The 25,406-nt window shown below is 51.6% G+C and overlaps 1 protein-coding gene across 1 annotated transcript in view; it reads left to right on the plus strand.

Moving 5' to 3' along the window:
- Positions 418-25,406, plus strand: part of MALL (mal, T-cell differentiation protein like) — a 32,976-nt gene continuing 7,987 nt past the window's right edge. The window contains exons 1-2 of the mRNA XM_005686240.3: positions 418-595; positions 23,904-24,071. Of these exons, the coding sequence (XP_005686297.1) occupies positions 491-595; positions 23,904-24,071 (273 nt within the window). The 5' untranslated portion in view covers positions 418-490. The remainder of the gene's footprint in view (positions 596-23,903; positions 24,072-25,406) is intronic.

Consider the following 25,406-nt stretch of genomic DNA (forward strand, 5'->3'; position numbering starts at 1 on the left):
CCAGTATACTTGCCTGGGAAGTTCCATGGACAGAGGAGCCTGGCAGGCTAGACTCCGTGGGGTTGCAGAGTCGGACATGACTGAGCAGCTAAGCACAGCGCACAGTAGGTCCTCAGTAAACGGTCCTTGTCACAGCAGGCAGCTCAGCCTGTCCTGGGCACCAGGTGGAAGCAGCTACTGCGGCTGGCCTCCCCTGGAATAGCATGCCTGGGATTCAGAACTTCCTTGGAGGAAAAAGTCTAGGAAGAGGCTCCTGCTCGCCTTCCTGAGCGGCTCTGCCGCAGCTGGTGGAAGGCCCGTCTGATGCACAAACCGCATTTCAGTGAGGATTCTCTTGGCCGCAGCCAGTGGAAGGACCTGCTTGGCTGGAACTTTTTTTTTTTTTTTTCCCTTCCAGGCGACGTCTGATGGGTGTGTCGGGCAGGAGGTGATATTTGAAGGGCTGCGGGCACGGGCTGCCAAGCCAGGGCGCCAAGCAGAGGGTGAAAGCATGGCCTCCCGGGATCCGCCCGCCACCAGCCATGCCCCCCCCGACGTGCCCTCCGGGGTCTCACTGTTTCTCACCATCCCCTACGCCTTCTTCTTGCCCGAGCTGGTGAGTGTGGCCACGGGGGCTTCCTGCGCAAAGTGTGGCCGGGTGAGGGGTGGGAGGGAGCAAGGAGGGGCTGGCCTGGAGCTGGAAGCAGGCCCCTGGGGAAGGAGCACCGGGTCCAGAGCTGCCGTGGCCTCTGGTCTCCTGTGGAGCTCAGGGCCTGGGGTCCCCTAGTCCCTCCCAGAGCGCCTCTGGGCTTCTGCAGAGTGAGTGGGTCTCCTCCTCCCAAAACGAAACCAGCTCGGGTAGTGGGCAGGCCACCTGGTGATCGGAGGCCTGGAGGAATCGCTAAAGCGTCCTGGATCCTCAAGAAGATGTTAGGAATGGACTTCTATTTTGTGGTTTCTTTCCTCCAACTACTTGCCTTCTGTACTCTCTAAAAGTTCAAAAGAGGGAGGAGCACTCTGTCTTTCCTGCCGAGAGTAACCCTTCCAGTATTTTCCTAATTGACACTGAACTTTGGCTTGCGTGGACTCCCCAGGGGAGGTTGCTCATGACAACATGGGCCATAAAGCAGTGAGACACCCTGGGTGCTCTCTGGACCTCTCACTGCCTTCCTTTCCGGGTCTCTATGGCCGACCTGGCCCCACGCCTGCAGAGTGCAGCATGTTCATCAGAACCTGAGTCCACTCTGAGCCGGTTGTCACCACGTCCTTTTCACTGACGGGGACACAGGCCTGGTGAGCGATTTAGGGCAGAGTTTATTTCAGTCTTTGAACACCTTCTGAAACGTCTAGCTTATGGGAGGTATTTTCTTTCTTTCTTTAAATTTAAGAATAATTGCTTTACAATGTTGGGTCGGTTTCTACCAAACATCATCATGAATCAGTCACAGGTTTACCCACGTCCCCCCTCACCTGAACATCTTCCCACCTGCCTCCGCATCCTACCCCGCACGTTGCTACTGATTTGAGTTCCCATTGGCTATCTATTTTACATATGGTAATGTATGTTGCGTGTTACTCTCTCCATACCTGTGTGGTGCTGCTCTGAATTGGCAGCACTGGCCTTAGGCAGGGAGGAAAGCGCAAAGAGTGGTTCCAGCCTCCAGCTGGGCGGGAAGGTCCTCTCATCCTGTCGTCTGCCCGGAAGGCCAGCCTGACTGAGCACCTTTTGACATACACTGGCTAAAGGATGCCCATTGGTGGCAATAAGAAAGGGAAGCCAGGTGGGGTGGGTCCGGCGTTTGGGTGGCTCCAGCTGAAACCCCAGCCAAGAATAGGTTTCTGCCAGGCCTGGGTGTACAAGGGAGGGCGTCCTACCGGACTAATGCATCTTTGTGCTCCCAAGAGTTCTCTGGACCTGGTGCGCCCCTCACCTTGGAACAACCACAAGAATGGCCACGGTGGGGGTGGGCTCCCCGACTTCTTTGGAGCACGTGTTCCGTGTCAGTCACACCAGCCACTGGTAACAGGACCACTACCCTGCAGGTTCCCCATCTGCCTAGGAAGGCCCATGAGCGCTTCCACGATATAGTCAGTCGATGCTTGGCGGGTGGCCGCTGTGCTGGGCTGGGTACAAGTAAGAAGAGGCCGTCCAACCTTGTCAAGGCAAGGAGGAGTCCCGGCCTATTCCCTGGGAGGAAACTCTGCAGTTAGACCTCAAAGGACAGGCTGAATCTCCAGGTTGGGAGGCAGGAAGGGGAAGGGCCTGGACTCCAGGAGAGGCCAGTGGCAGAAGGCTGGAGGGATGGGATTTCCAGAGTAGGGAATGCAGGGCCATCTGGTCAGGCCCCCATACTGGGCCCTGAAGATGGAATTTCTGGGGAGAGAAATGTGCTGGGCTCTAGGGCTTTAGGTATCTTAGGGGGTGGGGTACTGTCACTGATTGCATTTCATTCATTTATTTTTTAAAAAATAATTTTAGATTTATAGCAATGCTGGCAATAATAGTAGAGTGCTCCCAGGTACTCCCTACTTAGCTTCCCTGCAGGGCCTCGTCTTACACAGCCAACTGTCAAAATCAGGGGATTAGCATCAACATTAGACTATCAGTTGTTCAGATTGTCCTGAACTCCCCACAGATGTCTTCTTCCTGATCCAGGATCCAGCTCAGAACTCCGAGTGGCATTTGGTGGCCATAATTCCTCCATCTACTCTTTTATTTTTATTAAGTAGATTTAATTTTAACTTGATTTTCTGATTACATTTTATTAAAAATTTTTTTTTTATTTTGTATTGGGGTATAGCCATATACAAGCTGTAAGGGACCCAGACCTACACGTACATGGATCCATTCTCCCCCAAGCCCCCTTGCCACCCAGGCTGCCATATAACGCTGGGCAGAGTTGCGTGTGCTACACAATAGGTCCTTGTGGTTATCGTTTTTTAAACATAGCCATGTGTACATGACCATTTCAATACTTTTTTTTTAAGTTTTTTTTTTTTGGTGTGGAGCATTTTTAAAGTCTTTATTGAATTTGTTACAATATTGCTTCTGTTCATGTTTTGGCTCTTTGGCCACGAGTCATGTGGAATCAGTCTCCCCGGGATCGCACCTGCACCCGCTGCATTGGAGGGTGAAGTCTTAACCAGCGGACCACCAGGGAAGTCCCTGCTCTACTTTAATCTGGGCCAGTTCCCACCGTCTTCGTCTTGAGTATTTTGAAGAATACTGATCAATTATTGTGTACCAGGTCGCTCCATTCAGCCTTGTCTGATGTTTCCTCATCACAAATTTAGTTTTAATTCTCAAGGAATCCTTATGCATTATTGAACGCTTAGAAGATTACAGAAAGAAATATAATCCATATATATGCATGTATGCATGCGTGCTCAGTCATGTCTGACTCTTTGTGAGCCCATGGACTGCAGCTCACCAGACTCTTCTGTCCATGGAATTCTCCAGGCAAGAATACTGGAGTGGGTTGCTATGCCCTCCTCCAGGGGATCTTCCCGACCCAGGGACTGAACCCATGTTTCCCGCATTGCCGGTGGATACTTTACCATCTGAGCCACCAGGGAAGTCCAAGAATACTGGAGTGGGTACCCTCCTCCAGGGGATCTTCCCGAACCAGGGTCTCCTGCATTGCAGGCAGATTCTTTACCAGCTGAGCTACCAGGGAAGCCCATTTATACGCATATGTGTGTATTTAATGGGTTTATTCTGTACATGCGCTTCTACATCTGCTTGCTCCTTAAATGAGTGCTCCTAGCATGGAATTTCGGAAAAGGCAATGGCACCCCACTCCGGTACTCTTGCCTGGAGAATCCCATGGACGGAGGAGCCTGGAAGGCTGCAGTCCATGGGGTTGCTAAGAGTCGGACACGACTGAGCGACTTCACTTTCACTTTTCACTTTCATGCTTTGGGGAAGGAAATGGCAACCCACTCCAGTATTTTTGCCTAGAGAATCCCAGGGACAGGGGGAGCCTGGTGGGCTGCCATCTATGGGATCGCACAGAGTCGGACACGACTGAAGCGCCTTAGCAGCAGCAGCAGCATGGAATAAAAGACCAAGCATGCATCATATCTGGGGCATGGATGGAGAGGTAAACAGGAGAGGAGGGGAGAATTCCAGCTGGTGATTGATTCTGTTTTGGCTTGTTTTGGTCACGCCAAGCAGCTCACAGTATCTTAGTTCCCCGACCAGGGATCGAACCTGAGCCCCCCTGTAGTGGAAGCTTGGAATCTTAACCACTGGACGGTCAGGGAAGTCCTTGGTGGTTGATTGTGATCTCCATGAGCAGATGTGCTGGGCTAGAGAGGAGAGAGCAGGGCCAGCCTAGCAGAAGTTCCTTTGTCCTGGGCCCCCTGAGTACGCTGGCCGCTTCTACGCACAGAGCTGGCCACTGAGCCCCAGGCCTTGGGGCCCCAGATTCTCAGTCTGGGGACCTAAGGCATCACAGACAGCCATGTGCTTTTCGAAGGCAGAGAGCGGATTTTTCCAGAGAGTGGATTCTAAAGCTGGGAGCTCAGGACAGCAAAAAGGGGCAGAGAAGGCCAAATTCATGACCTGGATTCACAGGTGGTCCATAATGGGGTGGTCAGGCTGTACACTTGTGGTGACTGCAGGCGTACTTCCATCCAGCCACTGTACCCCAAGACAGCGAGGGTCTTCCCATGGAGTGAGGGGCCAAAAACTCTGGGCGTGCAGAGTTCAACAAGGGTCCTTGAGTCCTCGCACCGCCTCTGTGGCCAAGGATCTCTGGCTCTTCTGTATCAGCGATGATGATAGAGCAGGATAGTGTGGACGCTGGGGGTCGGCATGCTTCCCGCTAGCTCTGCTCCCCGAAGACTGCTCTTACAGATCTTCGCCTAAATAACTTTATTTTAGAGTCTTCCACACTAAAATGCACATTTTAAAACTTCCATCATGATTATAGATTAATAGGCAGATGCAAAGACATTTCAGAGAGGTCTCCCACACAGCAGTCACAGCTTTCATAATAACTCTCTACTATTTAATACAATGTCAACCAGGTAACTAATGTTCGTAGGCTATGTCTATATTCCATGCCGTTTTCTCACATGTGTAGATTGATGTAACCACTACCGTCAAGACACAGAACCATCCCCTCACCATGAAGACCTCCCTCCTGCTTCTGTTTTAAATTTTGTTGGCCACGCTGGGTGGCATGCAGGATCTCAGTTCCCTGCCCAGGGACTGAACCTGTGTCCCCTGAAGTGGAAGTATGGAGTCTTAACCACTGGACCAACAGGGCAACCCTCGCTTCCATATTACGGTCACCCTACCTTATCCTCTCTCACCACCCTTCCTCACCCTTGGAAACCACTAATTCCATCTTTGTAATTTTCTTATCTCAAGAAAGTCACAGAAATGAATAGAATCATACAGTACATGGTCTTCAACGATTAGCTTCCTCCACTCACCATAATGTCTGCATGAATGCTTCAGTTGCCCAGTTTTGTCCAGCTCTTTGTAGCCCCATGGACTGTAGCCCACCAGGTTCCTCTGCCCATGGGACTTTCCAGGCAAGAATACTGGAGCGGGTGGCCATCTCCTCCTCCAGGGTATTTTCCTGACCCAGGGATCGAATCCAGGTCCCCTGCGTCTGCTACATCAGAAGGTGGATTCTTCACCACTGTGCCACCTGGGGAGCCCCACAATGCCTTTGAGGTCCCTCCAATCATGTGCATTTCTGTTGTGGGTCCCTTTTCATTGCTGTGTGATATTCCACAGTGTGGATTTACCCCAGTTTGTTTAACCACTGACGTAGTGAGAAACATTTTGGTCTTTCGCAACGTTTAGCTATTCTGATAAAGCTGCTATGAGCGTTCACACATAGGCTTTTGGGTGGATGTAATTTTCACTTTTCTGGGTAAATGCCAGAGTGAGTATGATTTCTGTAAGTGTCTGCTTCGTTTTTTATTAAGCAATGGACAGTATGTTTCCCAGAGTGGCTGGACCATTTTGCATTTCCACGGGCAACGGATGAGCCTTTAGAGAGTTTAATGTTTAAGTTTGCATTTGGTTTGGTTTATGGTTGAATTCAGATTTCTCATCTGAAAACAGTATTAATTTCAAAACCTAAATTCCAAGCTTGAGGAGGCTTTGAATCAGGGCATTTTAAGGTGAGAGCAGACGTTGTTTATTTCCTCTCTCCATCTCTCTGTTAGTGTGGGAGTCTCCTGGTGCCAGTGCTGGGTGGGCAGGGAACCAGGTGACTCACAGTCTCGCTGCCTGCCTCTTAAGCGCAAACACTGTGCCTGTGTCCGGCCTGGGGCAGGGAGCACGGGGCCTCCTGAGTCCCTGCCTGCTCTAAGCTGGCTCATAGCTTCTTTTTAACAAGATGAAAGGGTGAACATAGAACTAACCCCAGCGACTACAACTGAGGGAGCGTTTTAGGAAGTTGTTCAGCCTTTCCACTAGTTCACTTATTAATTAGATACTTGACTAATTATAAAGAAACAGCTGAGAAGGTTTCTAGAGTCTGCTGATTAAAAGGAAAGATGAACACTCTGTTCGGTGGTCAATGTTTTCAGCTTTTTAACTTGCCTGCACATGGTCAAAAGGAAATATTCTGACATCCCCACCCCCTCTCCCAACCCGCACTCCCCCACCTCCCCCCCAGAAGCTCATTCCAGAACCTTCCAGCTGGGAAGCTCACCGTGCTGTCTTATCCATACCCCCAGTTTCACCTGCAGTTCAGCCAGTTTCTTTTTCTACTCTGTCTATACGTAAATGGGCCTTCCTGATGGCTCAGCCAGCGGTCGAGGATCCGCCTGCGACTCAGGAGATGCGGTTGGATCCCTGGGTCGGGAAGAACCCTTGGAGGAGGAAATGGCAACCCACTCCAGTATTCTTGCCTGGGAAATGCCAAGGACAGAGGAGCCTGGAGGGCTACAGTTCGTGGGGTCACAGAGGTGGACACGACAGAGCAGAGCACACACGTAAGGCAAGGCTGTATGTGAAACCTCCTGGACCCTGAGCCATCTGTCAACGGCGTGGGGCTGAGAGAGGGAGGTAGGGCTCAGCTCAGGCCCGACTTAGGACAAGCAGGTCCCTTCCTCTTTGTTGTAACGCTTCTTCAGAAGCTGAGTTTTCCGAAAGGAAAAGTCGTTCCTCTTGCTCCCTTCTGCTCCACTCTCAATTCTCTATGCTTCTGGAAGCAGCAGAGTAAACTCAGGTCGCCCCAGCTTCTCTTCATCGGCGGGGCTTCATTCCACGCCTGGTCCCCGGCCTCGCCCCCTCTGACCTCGCCCAGCCTCTGCAGGACCCGGGGATCAAAGGCCTCCGTGGCCAGGGCACCACTGAGGCCCTGGGAGGCTGCAATAGGAAGAGCGAACAGGGAGGGAAAAGTGTGAGGCTGGGGGATAGCAGAGCTCCTGAGAAGAACGGCGCAGGAACAGGGCAGGAGCAGAGAGGGGCCGTGTAAGAAGGACCCAGGTTCCAGCCTCCCCAGGGGCCTGGACCCACTCTGGCTTCCTGGCCCCAGGCCCAGCCCTTACCCTCGGAGGCTCCTGATGTATTCAGGTTCAGTCACACAGAGTCAGTTGAGAGGGAGAAGCCTGGCTCTGTTGCCTAGTGGCTGTGAGACCCTGGGCAGGTGACTTAACCACTCTGAGCCTCAACGGCAGGGCAGCATCAGCAAAGGTCTCCTCAGACAACTCTGGGCTTGCAGTAAGGACCTTCCTGGAAGCATCCGCACAAGAAATGTGAGCACACACCTCACTATTGTTGGTGGTTGGCTAAACCTCTTACGAAAAAGTGCGGGTCTTCGGGCTTCCCTGGTGGTCCAGTGGCTAAGACTCGTCACTTCTGGTGTAGGGGGCCCAGGTTCACGCTCCAGTCAGGGAACTAGACCCCACACACCACAGCTAAGAGTTTGTGTGCCACAACTAAAGGCCTGGCACAGTTAGATGAATAAATACAATTTTTTAGAAAGTGTGAGTCTCTCATGAATGAATTTCAGTTGCAAACCAAGAAATATTTACTGAGGTGTTACTATTATTCTAGACCCATGCTTTGCTCTCAGGGGGTTACAAGAATAAAAAGACAGTAATAAAACGGATATGGTAAGTCATGGATCTTGTCTTAAAGGGGCGATGCATGAACACTAAAGAGCAGCCCGAGACAGGGGAAAAGTAAGGGTGCACAGCCTCACCTGTTAAAGTGGAGTTTAGGGACACTGTCAGGACAAGCTTGCTCAGGGTGAGAATTTGGTATTCTTTCCGGGGTTTGGATTAAGGGATTAGATATTCGCTTGTTCAGACCAGGGCTTCCCAGTACTCAGAGGAGTGTATACACTCAGACTGTAAGGAAATGTATACAAACGTGTACACTCAGACTGCAAGGAAAGAGGAAGACAATCCCACTTAAATCCCGTGTATTCACTCAACAAATATTTATTGAGCCGCTACCGCATGGCAACCACAGGACTGTAGGGAGGCAGAAGACACGGCCCCTGCCTTGGGGAGTTTGATGCCTGACGGGGGCAGATGGAGACTAGGTGGGAAGGACTGTAAGCGGTGCCCGTCGTGTTTGGGAGAGAATGGAATGCCCAGGAAGTTCTGCCCACAGATAGGCTGTGGCGCAGGGGATTGTTTGCACCACTGCTGCCAAGGCTGAAAGGGCAGAGAGAAGAAGCTGAAGCCCCAGAGGCTGAGGAGTACACGAAGCGACTGCCACGCACCAGGAGTCCCGTGAGGGGGGCCCCTCCCAGCGGGCTGCGGGCCTTGTGGGGAGGGGCTGTGCTGAGGCCAGTGGTCTCCCCAGAGCAGAGGCACAGGGACCTGAAGGTTGGAGAAAACCCCAAGGAGTGATGGTGACAGGAACCCCCTCGAGTCCTCCCAGTGCCGGAACCTCGCAAGAATCCAGGTTCCAGACTTGCCTGGTGGTCAGGGGCTGACTCCACGCTCCCAGTGCAGGGGCCCAGGTTCCATCCCCAGTCAGGGAGTTAGATCCCCAATGCCGCAACTAAGGACCGAGGCAAATTGTGTGCGTGCATGCTCAGTCGTGACCGGCTCTTCGTGCCCCATGGACTGTAAGTTGCCAGGCTCCTCTGTGCTCTTCGTGCCCCATGGACTGTAAGTTGCCAGGCTCCTCTGTCCGTGGGATTTCCCGGGCAACAGCACTGGTGCAGGTTGCCACTTCCTACTCCAGGGGATCTTCCTGACCCAGGGATCGAGCCAGCCTCTCTTTCATCTGCATTGACCGGCAGATTCTCTACCCCTGTGCCACATGGGAAGCCCCTAGCTATGACCTGGTGCAGGTAAATAAATAAATAAATATTTTAAAAAAACTGAAACAGAATCCAGCTTTGGAGGGAGCTGGGAGCTGTGGCTGGCAGAGTCCAGCCCGCTTGGCAGAGCGGACCACAGCAGGACAGGTTTGAGCTGAGGGACCCTCGGAACTAACAGCCCATCGTCAGTTCCGCATACTCCCCTCCTTCAGGCCCTGTTCTTCCTCCAGGAATTCGGCTGAACCACATGCAACCTTCCCTGAGCTGGTGGCCTCTCTCAGTTCGGACAAGATAGGCCGCCAAGCCTGCTGCTGGGAGGCCAGTCCCCAGAGAATTCCTCTCGCAGCAGGTGCCCTGAAGGAAGCACCTGGGTGCCCTGGACCGCGGAGCCCCAGATAAGAAGTCTCGGCGATAAGCAGGCCCCACCTGCAGCCAGCGCCCTACCAGGGGTGCTCTTCCTGGAGGACTTGCCCTGGGGCGAGGGGAGGTTTCTAGAGTGTTGTCTGGACTGGCAGGGGCAGGGAGTAGACCAGAGTGGGGCGGGATGGAGGAGCCCCCCGCGGGTTCCCGGCGGCCTCGACTGCTCTCACCAGCCTTTCCCTGCTTCCTCCTCTACCGTGAGCCACCCCGCCCCTCAGCGGCTGCTACCTAGTCAGATGTTCTCTGTCCCAGCCAGCTCTACTGCAGCAGCCCACAGGCCCACGGCTCCTCGGGTGCCCAGCTCCATCACTCCTGCCGCAGGCTGGACCCAGAGTGCAGCCCAGGGTGGGGTCTCCATGGACTCCCACCCAGGGGGGCCAGATAACACAGGTGTGGGGCTCCGGAGTCCTCTGATCTATTTCAAAGACATCCCACACACCCCCTCCCCCAGCCCCTTCCCTTGGAGGGATTCCCTGCTCCTACTTGCCCATCTGACTCTCTCTCTCTGCCCACATGGTGCTGGGTGGGAGAAGTGATGTGTTTATTTGAACATCCTCCCCTCTCTCTTTTTTTAAATTTATTTGGCTGCACTGGGTCTTAGTTGCAGCATGTTGGATCTAGTTTCCTGACTGGGGAGCAAACCAGGTGCCCTACATTGGAAGCTCAGAGTCTTAGTCACTGGACCACCAAGGAATTCCCTGAACACTGTCCTCTTGGACAGCATGTTCTTGGCTAGTCCTTCCTGTGTGTGAGGGTAGGGGTGAGGATAAAGCAGATGGGTGTTTGTTCCCATTTGGTCCCGGCTCCTGGCAGAAATGGGCAGGAGACTCAGGTTCCACCCTTGGGTCAGGAAGATCCCCTGGAGAAGGAAATGGCAACCCACTCCAATATTCTTGCCTGGGAAAGCCCACTGACAGAGGAGCCTGGTGGGCTACAGTCCATGGGATTGCAAGAGTCAGACACGACTTAGGGACTAAACAACAGCAACCTGGCAGAGATGCCATTCCGTGTCAGGGCCAGAGGCGTCAGGGGCAGCCAGCTGGGTGGGCATCAGGCCCACAAAGGCAAGCCTGAGCTGCCGGTGAGTGGAGAGTCCAGCAGGCTACCTCCTGCCTCCTGCTCAAGGCGATCAACGGCACATGCTGGGCACCTGTGTGTCGTGCCAGGCTCCCTGCCCCACACCAGGGACTTGAAGACCACAGGGCAGAGTCCTCCCTCCAGGACCTAGGGGGGCGTGAACAAGAGCAGCCTCCTGGAGGAGGCGACATCGGCCCAGCGCCTGTTTTCGAGGATCTGGTCTTAGACTAGCAGGCAAGAAGCAAGCTGGGCAGGAGTCCCCGGGGACTGGAGCGAATGGTGACATCCGTGGGTCCTCCGTGCCCGACAGGGCAGGAACTCGGCCACTGGTCACAAGATGTCTGCGGTTCCTGGGGGAGGGAGGAGGTGGGGACCTCCCCTGAGCCCAGGGGCTCGTTGGGGGACTTCCTGGGGACAGTGGAAGGGTCACAAGGTTAATAAGCAGAGTGGAGCCAAGAAGAGAGGTGGTGGGGCCGGGGAACGGGCAAGCCTGTCTATGAGGCCGCCGTGGGGAGTAGTACACATTGATTCTGCTTCTTTACACCTTTCCCGTACTTTCTAACTTTTCTAAGGTACACAAGCTTTTTTAAAAACGTGGGGGAGAATGTGTTCCCCAAAATGCTTAGGTTTTGGGGGTTTTTTTTTGAGACTGGAAGGAAAAGCCCTTTAGACTTTGGAGGAATAAGAATGTTTTTATTCTAGTTCATGTTGCATTGTAAATCTGTGCTGTTGAGTCAAGGAGAAGTTGGGCCAGTGGGAAGTGGGGTGGGGGGCTCTGAATGGGTGGGTGCGGTCCTAGGGGAGGAAGCGATGGAGGGAGGGGAGGAAAGCAGAGGAGGCCTGGCCACTGACTCACCAGCCCCTCCCGCCGGCATCCTGCCCCTCCCAGGCTCACACCCCAGGGCAGGCACCGATTTCCCTGGCGCAGGGCCAGCCCAGGCCTGAGAGCCCTTGAGGGTACCAGGAGCTCCTAATATGGCTTGTTCTGCAGGGGGCGGGTGGACGGAGCTTTGGCCCGCACCATTGTTTCTGGAGTGGACAGGATAAGACAGGGGTCCTCGTGGGAGTTCAAGGGGCCTGGGCAGGCACTTTCCTGTTACCCTTAAAGCCACAGAGAGAAAATTCTCACTGCAAGAGTCAGTATGTAGTGACTGGTCTTTGGAAGGATCCTGGATTGAATTATGGCACCTAGAGCTTCCACATAAAGCCGGTGGTTTGGGAGTCCCGGACTGCAGCCCAGGCCTGCCACATGCCCCCTGCTCATGGGTACTTGTGGGAAGTCGCTTGATCTCTCAGGACCGGCTTCCTCCCCCATCAAAGGAGGTGACATGCCAGCCCAAAGAGCTTCACAGGCTGCAGAGATGGTGGGAATCAGAGCCCACATGGGCGCTGGGGTTCCTGCGCTGCCCACAGGGAGGGTCGCAGCTAGGTGAGGACTTCAGGGGTGCCCGCCCCCACCCCTGGGAGGGCCTGAAGGAGGCTGGGCCCCTACCCTCCAGCTGTGGAGGCCCTGGTGCCTTTATGCCAAGTTCCATCAGTGCAGGCAGAGGACATTCCAGGAACTCCTCCGAGTGTCTCACAGCCCCTCGTCCCTTCTCGCTTCCTCTCAGAGGCTCACGCTCCCCACAGACCTCAGCGTGATCCCCCAGGACCAGGGCTGAGGCTCCTGCTGCCGTCCAGCTGCGAGCTGACGCCAGGGAGGGCACGGGGGGCTCTGGGCGGCAGGGGGCCCGCACCAGCCTGGACTGAGGCTCTTGGACAGAAAGAGGCAGACTGGAACTAGGGGTCCACTCCTGGCCGTGATGCACGAAAACAAATGCGTTTCCATGGCAACTGTGTGTGTGTGTGTGTGTGTGTGTGTGTGTGTGTGTCTTGTGTGTGACTAATTAAAACAAAAGATTCAGGAAACAGTATTGCCCTTTCCGCTGTATTTTCTGCACTAGCCTACTTACCTGTTTGTTTCAAAACAAACTACTTTTTATTGAAGTAAAGTTGATTTACTATGTTGTGTTAGCCTCAGATGTAGGGCAAAGTGATTCACATATATTCTTTCAGATTCTTTCCCGTCATTTTTTTTTTAGATAGAGTTTTCATCTGTTTCTGGCTGAGCGGGGTGTCCGGTGCTCTGGTGGGCTTTCTCTAGTTGCAGCGAGCCGTGGCTCCCCTTCTTGTAGGGCACAAGCTCTCAGCGAGAGGGCTTCAGTAGCTGGGAGCACTGGCCTAGCTGCTCAAGGCATGTGGGATCTTCCTGGACAGGGGATTGACTCCATGTCCCCTGTATTGCAAGGTGAACAGTAGCCACTAGACCGCCAGGGAAGCCCCCCTCCATCATAGGTTTTCTCGAGACCCTGCATATAGTTTTTCCCTGCGCTATACAGTAGGTCCTTGTTGTTTATCCGTTTCATACATAGTGCTGTGTATCTGTTTATCCCAAACCCCAGGTGTATCCCTCCCAACCCCTTTCTCCTTTGGCAGCCATGCGTTTGCTTCCTATGTCTGGGAGTCTGTTTCTGTTTTGTAATAGACTCATTTGCATCTTTATGAGATTCTACGTGTACGTGATACCAGAGGACATTTGTCTCTGTCTGATGCTCTTCACTTAGTGTGACCGTCTCTAGGCCCATTCATGTTGCTGCTAGTCTATTTAACTTTTAAAAATATATAGATTTATTTGGCTGCTCCAGGTCTTGGTTGTGGCATGTGGGGTCTTCTGTCTTCATCGTGGTATGCAGGATCTTTACCTTCCTGACCAGGAATCGAATCTGAGCCCCCTGCCTCTGGTGAGGGAAGTCCCTACTTAACCTTTTAATGCTGGTAGTGAGCAGGTGGATTTCATCAGCCACTAACAGATCTTAGCCGCCGTTTGGAAGGCTGGGTGCTGGGGGCACTGCACAGGCTCGGGAGACTGCTGGGTGTTGGCCGAGTTTGGCCTAGGGATTCCGGGAAGCCAAATGGGGGTTTCTAAGAGGTGGTGAAGGGCATAGGTCATGTGAGCAGACTCTTATCCCAGGTCCTTAGCAGTGCTGTGATGAGGGCTGCAAAACGGCTGGAGCGGAAGGGAAGTGGAAGACCTCACATCCCCGTAAGCCCGGAGGAGCTGGCGGGCTCTGCCTGGGCTGGTTCTTTGGCAGCACAGTTGTGTCATCCAACCCAGCCTCTTCTCATCTCTCCTCTTCCTCATCATAGCTCCAGCCTAAACCCAGACAAGCCATGGCCAGAGCAAGGGCAGAACTGTCTCATCCCCGAGGCAGGAAGAAACCCTTCCCAGGACCCAGAAGCCTTGCGTCTCGTTGTCCAGGGTGGTCACGTATGTGTCCCAGCCAAGACATGTATTGAGCGTAAGGGATGCTGGAAAGTCACCTGCTACATCTCCTACCCCACCCCACCCCACTGCCCACCAGTACGCCCAGCTGGGCAGTTTATTGCATAGGGAGGACTTGCTCATTTGTCTTGTCTCTCTTCCGACTTTTCTCTAGTTGCAGCAAGCAGGGCTACCCTCTCGTTATGGTGCTCGGGCTGCTCTTTGCAGGGGCTTCTTTGGCTGTGGAGCGTGGGCTTCAGGGCGGGCGGGCTGCGGCGGTCACAGCACGTGAGCTCAGCAGGTGCGGCTCCCGGGCTCTGGAGCGCGGGCTCAGTAGTGGTGCACGGGCTTAGCTGCTGCAGCCTGTGGGATCTTCCAGGATCAGGGATCAAACCCGCATCTCCTGCCTCGGCAGGCAGATTCTTCACTACTGAGCCACCAGGGAAGCCCCGTGGAAGGAATGAAAAAAAGACAACTCTCTCTGCAATGTTGCCTGCTGTGGCATCATCCATAACAGGGAAAATCCACACCTCTTTGCCCTGGGGCCTCATTGACTAAATGAAGTGTTATCAACGTGATGGAATATAATAGCGCCATTGAAAGTACAGGCGGGCCTCACTACTCACGGATTTCTGCGTTTCCAAGTTCCCTTGCTCACTAAACGTTATTTGTAAGCCCACAATCCATGGTTGAGGTGTTGTCACGCAGATTCGAGGACGTGTGCCATTGGAGGCAGTGCAGACAAAACTTCGAGTCACAAGTCTGAGACACGCACATTTCAACCTGAGGTCAATCCCTACCGTCTTAAACGCACGCTTAGTTGTTCAGTCATGCCCAGCTCTTTTTGACCTTTTGGACTAGAGCCTGCCAGGCTCCTCTGTCCGTGGGATTTTGCAGGCAAGAATGCTGGAGTGGGTTGTCATTTCCTCCTCCAGCAAGTCTTCCAGACCCAGGAATCGAACCCGTAGCTCCTACATCCCTTGTATCACAGGTGTATTCTTTACCCACTGAGCCAGTGGGAAACCCTTGCCTTCTTACAGTGCATAGTGTCAACAGGGCCCTTTCCCAAGTCTGTTTAGTGCCCCGTCTTGCTAATTTTGGGGCTTGGCTTTTTGCTGGTGATTTTAGTATTCAAAATAGTCCAAGTACACCGCTGAAGTTATGTCTAGTGTTCCTAAGTTTGGCAAGGCAGTGACTTGCCTTACCTTGAAAGTCAGTGTTAGGTAAGCATATAGTTATAGAGCTGTTGGTGACAGCTCGATATTAATGGATTAACATTACATATTACCTATACTGAATAATGTGTCTTTAAACAGAAAGATACATAAAACAAAGTTATTTGTTGATCAGTTGATGATGATATTTTGACCACAAGTTTGTAGGAATGTAGTCTGTATTTCCCAAGGAGCGATGATTCACGATTCACACCTAAACACTCCAGTGTTCAGGACAACTTGACAGAACTACCTCGAACAACAAGAATCAACTGTATCATTAAGCCACGGAGCAAAACGGAAAAATACCAAAAAAAAATTGAATACAAAATGCATGTTCCCCACAGTTTGCCACCAGCACTTGGCCCCGAAAGGAGCATAACATAATAAAGAATTCCTCTGCTGATAACATTAAGCTTAATTTTACAATCGGCTTAAAATCTTAGGATTGAGAAAATGATGAACAGATCTAGGGACTTCCCTGGTGGGCCAGTGGTTAAAACTCCACGCTTCCATTAAAGCGGACACGGGTTTGATCCCTGGTCTAGGAACTAAGACTCCACATGCCGCACAATCAGAAAATAAGACACAGATCTAATTCCTGTTGTGCCATTTAAACCATTAAATTACCCTGGGGTTGAGCATTCTGAGTGGGCGGTACCGAAGTCCCGAGAGATGCCCGGGCTGGCCTCAGTGACACGAACGGGGTGCTCTGTTTGAAGGGGCTGTGACTCTCTGGGCGTTTTGTACCAGAACCTCCAGATGGGCTCCAAACAGCAGCTCCTGCATGGGGCTCGTCTTATTTTTCCCTTCTAAAGGATGTGCATCAAACATACAGTTGTCCATTCATGTTCACAGCAGCACTACCCCCAGTAGCTGAAAGGCGGAAGCAGCCCATGTGTCCACCAAAGGATGAGTAAATAAAATAGACATGAGGGGACCTCCCTGGTGGTCCAGTGGTTCCATCCCCGGTTGGGGAACTAAGCTCCCACATACCGTGGAACAACTGAGCCTACACTCCAGAGCCTGAATGCCAAAACTAAGGCCTGGCACAGCCAAAAATAAGTAAGTAAACACATATTTTGCAAATAGAATAAAATAGATATGTGGTATACTCATATACCATGCCAGTCACTGAGTCCTGTCTGACTCTTCGTGACCCTATGGACTGTAGCCTACCAGGCTCTTCTGTCCATGGAATTTTGCAGGCAAAAATAGTGAAGTGGGTTGCCATTTCCTTCTCCAGGGAATCTTCCCGACCCAGGGATGGAACCCGAGTCTCCTGTGTTTCCTGCATCGGCAGGCAGATATATATATACTTTTTTACCACTGAGCCATCTGAGCAGCCCCCATAATGGAATATTATTCAGCTTTTAAAAGGAAGGAAGGTATTCTGAGTGCAATAAGCTAGAAACAAAGGAACAAATACTCTATGATTCCATTCATACAAGGTAGAGTAGTCAAACTTTTAGGGACAGAGGAATGGTGGTTGTTAAGGGCTGGAGGAGGGGGTATAGTAAGTTAGTGTTGAATGGGACAGAGTTTCAGTTTTGCCAGATGAAAAGTGTCCTGGAGATGGATGGATGGTGGAGATGGTACACAACCTTGTGGATGCTCTTAATACCACTGAGTAAGGTAAGTGTTAGTCGCTCAGTCGTGTCCAACTCTTTGCGACCACATGGACTGTAGCCCGCCAGGGTCCTCTGTCCAAGGAATTCTCCAGGCAAGAATACTGGAGTGGGTAGCCATTCCCTTCTTCAGGGGATCTTCCCAACCCAGGGATCGAACCCAGGTCTCCCACACTGCAGGCAGATTCTTTGCAGTGTGAGCCCCTGGGGAAGCCGCTGAACTGTACATTTAAAAGCAGTTAAAATGGCATGCTTTGTTCAGTGTATTTTATCACAATTTGGGAAGGTAAACAATACCCAAGGGGCTTGGACTCACACAGTGTGGGCCGCGGCTACTGAAATGTGTGAGACAATAGTTTCCTTCATCTTGAAACATCTCAGCATCGGAAGGGGCCCTAAAATGGTCCTGGTTCCCATCATGGACAAGCCAGACCTTGTTCTTCCTTCAGCTCATTCTTCCCGGGCCGTCAGAGGGAGCAGGAGCCCCCAGTTCTCTTGGCCCACTGACCTCCCGGGCCTCCCTGTCTCGAGTCTGGCCTTCTCGTTTTCGCTTTTTGAACCTTTGTTTCTTGATCTGGCCTCGTTGGGTCTCGTTGCAGCACATAGGTTCAGTAGCTGCGGTCCTCCAGAGTGTGCGGTTTCAGCAGCTGCCGTGTGTGGGCCTAGTCGCTCCATGGCATGTGGGATCTTAGTTGCCTGGCCAGGGACTGAACCCTCGTCCCCTGCATTGCAAGGTGGATTCTTAACAACTGGACCGCCAGGGAAGTCCCACGAGTCTTTTTCCTGCAGCTTGTGTTCACCTGAGTCCCAGTGAAGGGGAGGAGGGGCCACCAACCTTTCCTGAAGAGTAAGCCAAGTGGTAAGGAAAGGAATTCAGGGTCGGTGGTGAGTGGACCAGCCAGGCTGAAATAACGCCCAGCTATGCAGAAAAACCTGCCTCTGGTATCAGCCAGAGTATCGTATGGCCAGCATCTCCTCCGGTTCCCAACCCCATGGCTGGCCCCACCGGGACCACGCCTCCGGGGAGTGGCCAGGAGCCCAGCCCTGAGCCTGGCCAAAAGAACAGCCGCTCCCTCTTCACGCAGGGTCATTGCGAGGGCAGCTGTCATCACGGGCGATCCGGGCGATCTGAGTGAAGTTCCCAGCCCCGGGAGTGCACCCAGCCCCTGCCCCAGCCCCTCGGAGGCCCCCTGGCTCCCCTCCTGCTCTGTCCTCTTCGGACAGACCCTCTCTCCCCAAAGGAAAGGCAGTTCTCTTCTTGTCACTCCTATTCAGGATCTTTTCAAAAGTCCCCGTTGAAGTATAGCTGATTTTCAGTGTTGCCTTAGTTTCAGGTGTGCAGCCAAGTGCATCAGTTATACACAGCGTATATCCACTCTGTTCAGATTATTTTCCATATAGGTCATTACACGGTGTCGAGCCGAGCTCCCTGTACTCAGTCGCTCGGTCGTGTCTGGCTCTTTGCGACCCTGTGGACTGTAGCCTTCCAGGCTAGCTGTCCATATATGGTAGTACGTATGCGTCAACCTCAACCTCCCGATTTATTTCTCCCTCTCCCCCATCTCCCTTGGTAACCATAAGTTTCTTTTCTACATCTGTGACTCTATTTCTGTTTTGTAAATGCATTTGTACCATTTTCTAAGAGTCCGCATATAAGTGGTATCATATGATATTCGTGTTTCTCTCTCTGACTTACCTCACTCAGTTTGCCAGTCTCTAGGTCCATTCATTTTGCAGTAAAATCTTCCGACTTTTGAAGCGAGCCCCCGTCATCCAGCCCAGTGTCTTTCTTCTTTCTTTTTCAATGTGTATGTTGGTGATTTGGATTCCTTTAAAAGATCTTGTCTCTGAGCCAAGAAATTCTCCTCCCAGGAGGTCAGGGCATGATTGGTTTATTGGGTCTCATTCCAGAAATATTCAAACCAATGCCCATATATCCATACATACGCTCATCCATTCTCTTCTTCTATGTAAGTCACAGCACACTGGGCACACTGCTCTCTGCCTTGTACAGTTCTAGGCTCTGTTCTGATACACAGAGTTTCTCATTCTCTTTGGAGGCTGCCGAGTTTTCCTCTGTATGACATAATTGCTCTCACGACCCCCGCTCACACCGGACGAAACATTTGGGATGCTTCTTTATCTTTCTGTCACCAGCAGGCTTCAACAAACAACATTGTGCCTTCACCGTTTCGTGCATGTGTGCTGTCTGTAGGACAGATTCCCAAAGTGAAATTACTGGGTCGAAGAGTATATGCATTTAATATCTTGATCAACATCATCAAAATAGTAGACTGGCTGATGGCACCATTATCTATCCTGGAAATGGTAACGGACTTTAACCTGGGGGCTGCAGGTCGGCTTGGAGGGACTGTGAGTCCCCACATCTGTAGATAGAATCACGCGTGTACACAGGTACATTTTTCTAGTTGACCAAAGCTTTCATCAACTCCTTAGAAGGGTCTGTGCCCCCTCATTGCTATCTCATCTCCTCACCGATTGGTGTCCCAGCTCTTCCAGAAGTGAACCTCCTATCCCTCAGGAAGACTGGCCTTGGACTTTCCCTCTCCTGGGTCTTTCTCGGGGAAGATTCCCTCCCATGTCCTTATAGCCAATAACACAGCCAACAATGGTTGCTCAACACTCACCCTGTGCATGAGAGACTCATCTAATGCTCACAGGAACCAGGAAAGAGGAGTCCTCCCCACCTCCTCTGTTTGATGAACCAGCACATGGATGCAGAAATGGGTTAAATAATCTGCCCCTTTAGCAGAGCTAGGATTTGAACCCGGAAGCATCAGTACTGCTTCTGCATGAACTGGAGTGAAAGAGCCTGGAAGCAACAGGATGGGCCCTGGTGCTTCTCAGTCTTCACTGCTTCACCTGGGAAATTTTTAACAATGCAGCCTCCCTCACCATCTCTGAGGCAACGTCCGGACCTTGGGGCTTCCTCAGAGTCCCCGGAAGGTCCCAGGAGTAGCAGGACTCAGGGTGAGGCTCTGAGGGTTAAGGCTCAGGAATTTACGTATTTTAAAAGCACTTTACCCTTATGCCACGGTTTTGGCATAATTATTTTCTTTATTAAGCATTTTTCAAAGTAATAATTATTGGCGGTATAGTGGTGAACATGGCTGCCTTCCAAAATAATAAGCATCCTCCAAAAATGACCAAAGTAGGGCTTTTAAAAAGCATCATTTTCAACTCATGGATTTCAGCTTGGTTGATACAGTCCAATCCACTGGGTGCAGTGATAAAGAACCCGCCTGCCAATGCAAGAGACATGGGTTCGATCCCTGGGTCAGGAAGATCCCCTGGAGAAGGAAATGGCAACCGGCTCGAGTATTCTTGCCTGGGGAATCCCGTGGACAGAGGAGCCTGGCGGGCTACAGTCTATGAGGTCACAAAGAGTCGGACAAGACTGAGCGACTAGGCGCAATACACAGTAGTTATTATATTTATTTGAAGGTCAAATTGCCCCACCTTTAGTCAGCAGCAGCCTTCTGAATCCTTCTGACCTAACCCCAAGAGCCTTTAAAAACATTTTGCTGTCTGCTCTGACGATATATCAGCTTCCCCAGCCCCGATCTGGAATTGGCTATTGCTCCTGACTGCATCTGGGCGCTGTTACCCCAGTGCTCATCCTCTAGCTCTATAACCAGCTCTCTAAATGTGAGGGGCCTATTCTCCATGTTTTAGAGAAGAATGAGTGATAAATAAACTTAGTGTTAAGCTCTACCCTCCCTTAAGTGATCCCTTCCAGTTTCAGTTCAACCTTTAGAAAACACACAGGTGAGTAATCTGTGTTTGCTCTTAAGAAACAGACTGCCAAAATCGTACCTGAAATACACTTGCTTGAAATATCTGCCTTTAATACAATCTTCTTCCACGTTGAAGGCCAGCCCCCAACATCTAAAAATATCTCCAACTCTTGAGATAACAAAAAATGAGGGTTAAAAGGAGAGAATGATTTAGGTTGCCAAGCAAATTTGGAGAGCTAAATATGAACTTAGAAAAAAAAGTCAAGACAAATATTCAAAATTGTTTTCCCTGTAATGAGTCCAACCGAGGCTGCTTGAGACAGAAACAGGATAGCAAACTCCACTGGTTTTAAATTCACCTGGAGTTTGGCCTTGGCCTTGGTTCCCTTCTAATGTTCAGAAGATAGAGGGTGTGGAAATAAAAAGTAAATAACATTCCTTTGCGTAAAGCTGATTGTGCAACCTTTATGCCAAGAAGAAGGGGCATGGGATGATTTGGGAGAATGGCATTCTAACATGTATACTATCATATAAGAATTGAATCGCCAGTCTATGTCTGACGCAGGATACAGCATGCTTGGGGCTGGTGCATGGGGATGACCCAGAGAGATGTTATGGGGAGGGAGGTGGGAGGGGGGTTCATGTTTGGGAACGCATGTAAGAATTAAAGATTTTAAAATTATAAAAAAAAAATAAATAAAATAAAATAAAAAATAAAAAATAAAAAAGAAGAAGGGGCAATTTGAGTAGATTCTCCCAAATGCTCAGGGGCCCCCCTTGGGGCATGGAATCCGGTGAGGAGGAGAGCCCTACCCGTGCCCCGCTCTATATCCCACGCAGTCTCAGACCTCAGTCCCTCCTTCCATTTCCTTCTCCAGATGCTCCCAGGAGGGCAGCTTCTCACACGCTGCGAGAATGAAGTGCAGACACATAGATGGTGTCGTGTGGTAGTGTCTGCCCAAGGCGGCCTCTGAGGGCAGGAGCCGGGGTGGGGAGACCCTTCGCCAGCACTGATGGGCCGGTAGGGCTGAAGCAGGGAAGCTGGCAGTAAGAGGCAGCAGGTATCAAGTGGCAGCTCTCTGTAGGAAGCCCCTGGGAGTTTGAATTCCTGTACAGATGAAATGAGGTCATCTGAGTGAATGCATTTTATTTATAGATTAATTTTTTTGGTGCTGGGTCTTCATTGCTGTGTGAGGGCTTCCTCTAGTTTCAACAAATGGGGGGCTACACTTGTTGCCGAGTGCGAGCTCTAAAGATGGGGCTCAGTAGTCGTGGTACTCAGACGTGTGGGTGGGGTCTTCCTGGACCAGGGACGGAGCCCATGTCCCCTGAATATGCAGTTAGATTTCTAACCACTGGACCACCAGGGGTGAATGCCCCTCTATGAACGCACTTTATAAACTCTAAAGCCCCTCGTGAACGAGAGGTAGGGCTGGTGGGTTTATCATCATGGGGGTTTAGTTGCTAAGTTGTGTCCGACTCTTTGCAACCCCATGGACTGTAGTCCACTAGGCTTCCGTGTCTGCGAAATTCTCCAGGCGAGAATACTGGAGTGGGCTTCCATCTCCTTTTCCGGGGGGTCTTCCCACCCGGGGACTGAACCTGGGCCTCCTGCCTCAGGCGCACTCTTTACCAGCAGGGAAGCCCTTGGGTTTATCACTGAGTCATTCCAAGGAATGCTCTTTGACACCCTCCCTGCCTGCTTTTCTCCAGGCCCTGGGCTGGACACCAGGAATACATCGGTGAATGGCACAGACCATTCTCTGCCCTCAGAGGTCTCCTGTGAGTGTAGAATTTTATAGGTTCCACAGTCACTAAGTCCTGAATGCCATCGCCACTAACAGCCAGCATTGTTTGGGTACTGGCAGTGGGCCAGCATCTTCAGGCATTTCTCAAGGCTTGGTGGGGAAGGTGCTTGGCAGGTGCCCCCAAGCCATGCTCTGGCACCTCCCTCAGCAACAGCCACCTGGTCACTGTAATCAACACACAGGAGCCCGGCTCAGGAGGACAGCAGCTCTTGCTCCTCTACTCTCCCTGCTCGGAACGAGGCAGCCCCAGCTCGCGCGGGCAGTCCCGGGTCCAGCCTAGGACTTCCACAGTTCACCTGGAGATTGTTTCTGAGGCCTGGGGCAGTGTGCTGTCAGAGGCAGCCAGGCTTCCGGGGATGTTCCCAACGCTGCACGAGGCTGAGAAGCTCTGCCCTGTGGCCCACTCCCTGGTCTCTTCTGGCGTCTCCTCCTGTTGCCTTTCACTTTGGAAGAGCCTGAGAATTCTCCATAAATTCAAAAGTGCTTCTGCCTCCAGGACAACGGCAGTGGGACCCCGTGAGGGATGGGGTGACTTGTTTATGTCTGAAAGTGAGAGCGTTGGTCGCTCAGTCAAGCCCCACTCTTTTGCAACCCACGGACTGTAGCCTGCCAGGCTCCTCTGTCCATGAGATTTCCCAGGCAAGAATGCTGGAGTTGTCAGTTATTCCCTTTTCTAGGGAATCTTCCTGATCCAGGGATCAACCCCAGGTTTCCTGCATGACGGGCAGATTCTTTACCATCTGAGCCACCTGGGAAGCCCACATCTGTGTCTATGTGTCATTTATTTGTAAGATGAGAGCTGCTAGTCCCAGGAAGGACCTGAAAGTTGTGTATCTTTCATCCGAGCTAGACAGAAGTAAGTGGAGCCCTTTATACAGAAAGTCTCTAAGAGAATCATTTAGAACTGAGCTAAGCCTACAGTCATGATCACAATCAACCTTCAACAAATATAGGAGGGAAAAGGTGAACAGGAATGAACCTTGACAGAAGCCACAAACTGCAGAATCAGGCTGTCAAGACCAAGACAAAGGGATCATCAGATTGAATATAAAATGAATACAAGCGTATTTAATAAAAAGATCTCCATACCTCAGCACACTGTATCACCTTTGCACAAACTGGAGAAGACCAAAAATGAAAGTGCAAGTGTTAGCCACTCAGTCGTGTTCCACTCTTAGTGACCCCGTGGACTGTGGCCCACCAGCTCCTCTGTCCATGGGATTCTCCAGGCAAGAATACTGGAGTGGGTAGCCATTCCCCTCTCCAGGGGATCTTCCTGATCCAGGGGTTGAACCTGGATCTCCCAAATTGCAGGCAGATTCTTTACCACCTGAGCCACCAGGGAGGCCCCTGAGGAGTGCTTAGCCAAAGCCAGAGGAGGGCAGAGGTGGGAAATACGCAAACAGCATCACACTCAGCACCAGCCAATAACGCGCCTTCTTCCGTGCTTTTCTCTTACAGATATTTGGGGTCTGGGTCTGGATCCTGGTGGCAGCCACGCAGGTAGCAAGCCCGCTGCTTCAAGGATGGGTGATGTACGTCTCGCTCACGTCTTTCCTCATCTCCCTGATGCTCCTGTTGTCTTACGTGTTTGGATTTTACAAACGATACGAGTCCTGGAAAATTCTGGTAAGAATCAGGGAGAGAGACCCAGGGCCTGAGGCTCCTCCCAGACCAACGTCCTGGGAGTGGTTGAGGACAAACCCGGGTGGGAGAAGGAACCAGAGACGCTTCCTGGGCTGAGCCCCTAGGGAATCTCGACATTTCATCTGAATGTGTTTACTATAAGAACATGATGCTGGGAAAGAACCGGGGTCAGGAGGAGAAGGGGGCACCAGAGGATGAAATAGTAGGATGGCATCATCGACTCAAAGTGTTGTAGCCACGCGTTCCGGGAAACAAACTCACTCAGAAGGACAGTGCAGATAGTGGAACGCAGTTTATTACACCAGCGAGCCCAAGGCAGAGTCTCCTCTTAGCCAAGGACCTCGACCAGTTTTCGTAAAACCTTATATACCCTAAGTGTACGTGCTCAAAGCCACCTGCCCAAATTTCCTGAAGTTAGTCTGGACAAAGTAAAAGTGAGATACGATCAAAGTTAACCCATGATTCATGTGTCATAAGCCTAGATAGTTAAACAGTGGACTTTTATCAATAGGCCTGTGGTGATACCCCATAAGCATAATGGGATTTACGACTTTGTTCTGTTACAGAGATAATTACTATACTCTTTTAGGTGACAGAGAGTCTAGGTATGAGTCCAGAGGCTCCTTCATCCGGGGGCATCTGGTTCTCCATTGGCTTGTCGTTTCCATAGATACTGGGCATATAGCTCAAAGTCCACAGTCCAGCCCAAGATGGAGTCCTGCTTTCAAGGTGGAGCCTGTTCTGTCTGTTTCCTCCTTCAAATGGACATGAGTTTCCACAAACTCCAAGTGATAGTGAGGTACAGAGGAGCCTGGCATGCTGCAGTCCAAGGAGGCGGACATGACCTAGCAGCTGAACAACAATTATTAGAGCGGGCTTCAGTAGTAAAAGGGGCTTCCCTGGTGGCTCAGAGGTTAAAGCGTCTGCCTGCAATGCAGGAGACCTGGGTTCCGTCCCTGGGTTGGGAAGATCCCCTGGAGAAGGAAATGGCACCCCACTCCAGTACTCTTGCCTGCAGAATCCCATGGACGGAGGAGCCTGGTGGGCTACAGTCCACAGGATCGCAAAGAGTCCATCACGACTGAGCGACTTCACTGTCACTCTCAGTAGCAAAGAGTCCACCCGCCAATGCAGGGGATGCAGGAGCCAAGAGGTTCGGTCCCCGGGTCGGGAAGGTCCCCTGGAGAGGGAGATGGCAGCCCGCTCCAGGCCTCCTGCCTGGGAAATCCCCTGGGCGGAGGAGCCTGGCAGAGTACAGTCCACGGAGATGCAGAGTTAGACACGACTCAGCTACTAAACAACAACAACTATTGGATG

This window comes from Capra hircus, chromosome 11 (assembly GCF_001704415.2).
Source record: "Capra hircus breed San Clemente chromosome 11, ASM170441v1, whole genome shotgun sequence".
NCBI classification, from domain to species: domain Eukaryota; kingdom Metazoa; phylum Chordata; class Mammalia; order Artiodactyla; family Bovidae; genus Capra; species Capra hircus.